Source organism: Lupinus angustifolius, unplaced genomic scaffold (assembly GCF_001865875.1).
Source record: "Lupinus angustifolius cultivar Tanjil unplaced genomic scaffold, LupAngTanjil_v1.0 Scaffold_115_5, whole genome shotgun sequence".
Classification (NCBI taxonomy): Eukaryota; Viridiplantae; Streptophyta; class Magnoliopsida; order Fabales; family Fabaceae; genus Lupinus; species Lupinus angustifolius.
In genome coordinates this window covers 5,472-7,228 of record NW_017724956.1, presented here as the reverse complement: position 1 = coordinate 7,228, position 1,757 = coordinate 5,472, and the positions used below count along the sequence as shown (strand labels likewise).

The 1,757-nt window shown below is 33.9% G+C and overlaps 1 protein-coding gene across 1 annotated transcript; it reads right to left on the bottom strand.

The window, feature by feature from the left end:
* Positions 1–526: 526 nt before the first annotated feature.
* On the bottom strand, positions 527–1,465 carry LOC109339851 (dirigent protein 1-like). Its single transcript, XM_019577377.1, has one exon. It carries the CDS (start codon positions 1,327–1,329, stop codon positions 760–762), a length of 570 nt encoding a protein of 189 aa, XP_019432922.1. The 5' UTR covers positions 1,330–1,465; the 3' UTR covers positions 527–759.
* Between the last annotated feature and the right edge of the window lie 292 nt (positions 1,466–1,757).

Below are 1,757 nucleotides of genomic sequence, written 5' to 3'. Positions count from 1 at the left end.
TTTATTCTTTTATCACATATAAATGTCATAATGTTAAAGTCTTAATTAAAAGGTCCTTATGAACCATTAAAGGCTCACAAAAGTTTTAAACCAACAAAAGTCTGTCATTTGGATTAAGTCAACATACAATCCAACCCCAACGGACCAACTCTTTCAACTCTGCACTTACATAATAATGAAAAATGGTTAAATAAATGATAAAAGAGACATGATAGAATATTATGTCATTTTTTTTGTAATCTAGAGTTTGTTTATCATGGAATAGAATTAACATATTAACTTATCTTATCATATTCAACTACTATATTTTCTATCCTTAGGGTAATCGTGGTGGCTAAACATAAAGTAGAATAAGATAATGTAGTTTTTCTCTCATACCTTCGTGAGTACCATCGCCACAAATATCGCCAATGTCGATCACCTCCGCATAAATGCTATTATTATCATATGCGCATGAAATACTGGACATGGGCTTATCTTAGTCAAATTCGATATTGCTCTTATTCCACTCTCAATCTTATCTTCATTCTGAAGCTGTTTCTTTCAATCGAATTCAAATTGAGCATATTAGATTCATAGAAAGAAAGTTACATTCATTTTCTAAGTGAAGTTTAAGTAGCTTAACATTACATTAACAAACACAACAACACTGCAACATTAACAGCCATTTCACACATATTGATGAACAAAGCCAAAGGAACTAGTGTTCAAAGCCACAAAAAACAACTTATTTAAACTAAAACAACTTCAGCATAATACTCAGACATGCAGGACAGAAATGTTGTACTCAACAATTGCAAGACCAAATGTGGGAGTAGACATATATGTCTTAGCTAATGCAAATCCCCTTGAATATCTGAAGACCCCACTACCTCCAACAATAGGCAATTCTCTAACTTCTTGCGTTACAACATTCCTCCCAAAAATGCTGAGGGTGCTTCCATTAAACACACCTTCAGTGAATGCAAAATTCAGCACCATGAGCAACTCAATCTTATGTTGAGAAGCTAACGCATATATTCCTTGAGATCTTCCAACAATCTTGGAACTTGGATCTGGTCCTTCAGTTAATGGGTCATCAATCATGAAAGTGGTACCAAAACCACCAACGGACCCTTTAGGTGGTCCTATAATCTGCATAGCAGTTGGGTTTCTCCCAGTTATGTTATCATGGAAATAGAAATGAAGTTGGGTGATTTTCTCCATTCCTTTCCCGGATTGAGAAAAAGGAGACTGCGTTGAGAACACTCCAGTGGTTGTTTTGGTTAAGTAACATGACATGAGAACAATGAGATGGAAAGCAATTAGGGAATTAACAAGGGAAGCCATCGTTGCACAAATTTTCTGGTTAGTTTGATAATGGTTTCAACTTTGAAGGAGTTATTTATAGGCTGACAAAAGATTTGGGATAGTCTCATATATTTCTGTTGAAATCCTTATTAAGCTGCTAAGGATAATTTAAGATTCATTAGTTAGAATCTTAGGATATATCAGATTTTTTGAACTAAACGTAGAGAAGTCTACCAGTTTTGGCAAGAGAGAAAGTGATTCCATAGGGACCATATCTACTTTCTCACTTGGTATATTAGGAGGTTGATTGATCAGAAATATTGAATAATTATAACTTTAACTTTAATTATTTTTTTCAACTAATCAGATTTGATGATACATAGAGTGATACAAAAAGTGGAACAAGATATGTGCTGATGTGGAAAATTTACGTGGGTAGTTTAGTTTGACTACACTATCCTATGTTT

Coding starts and splice junctions, on each gene's coding strand:
- LOC109339851 (XM_019577377.1), bottom strand. CDS start 1,329: ATGGCTTCCCTTGTTAATTCCCTAATTGCTTTCCATCTCATTGTTCTC.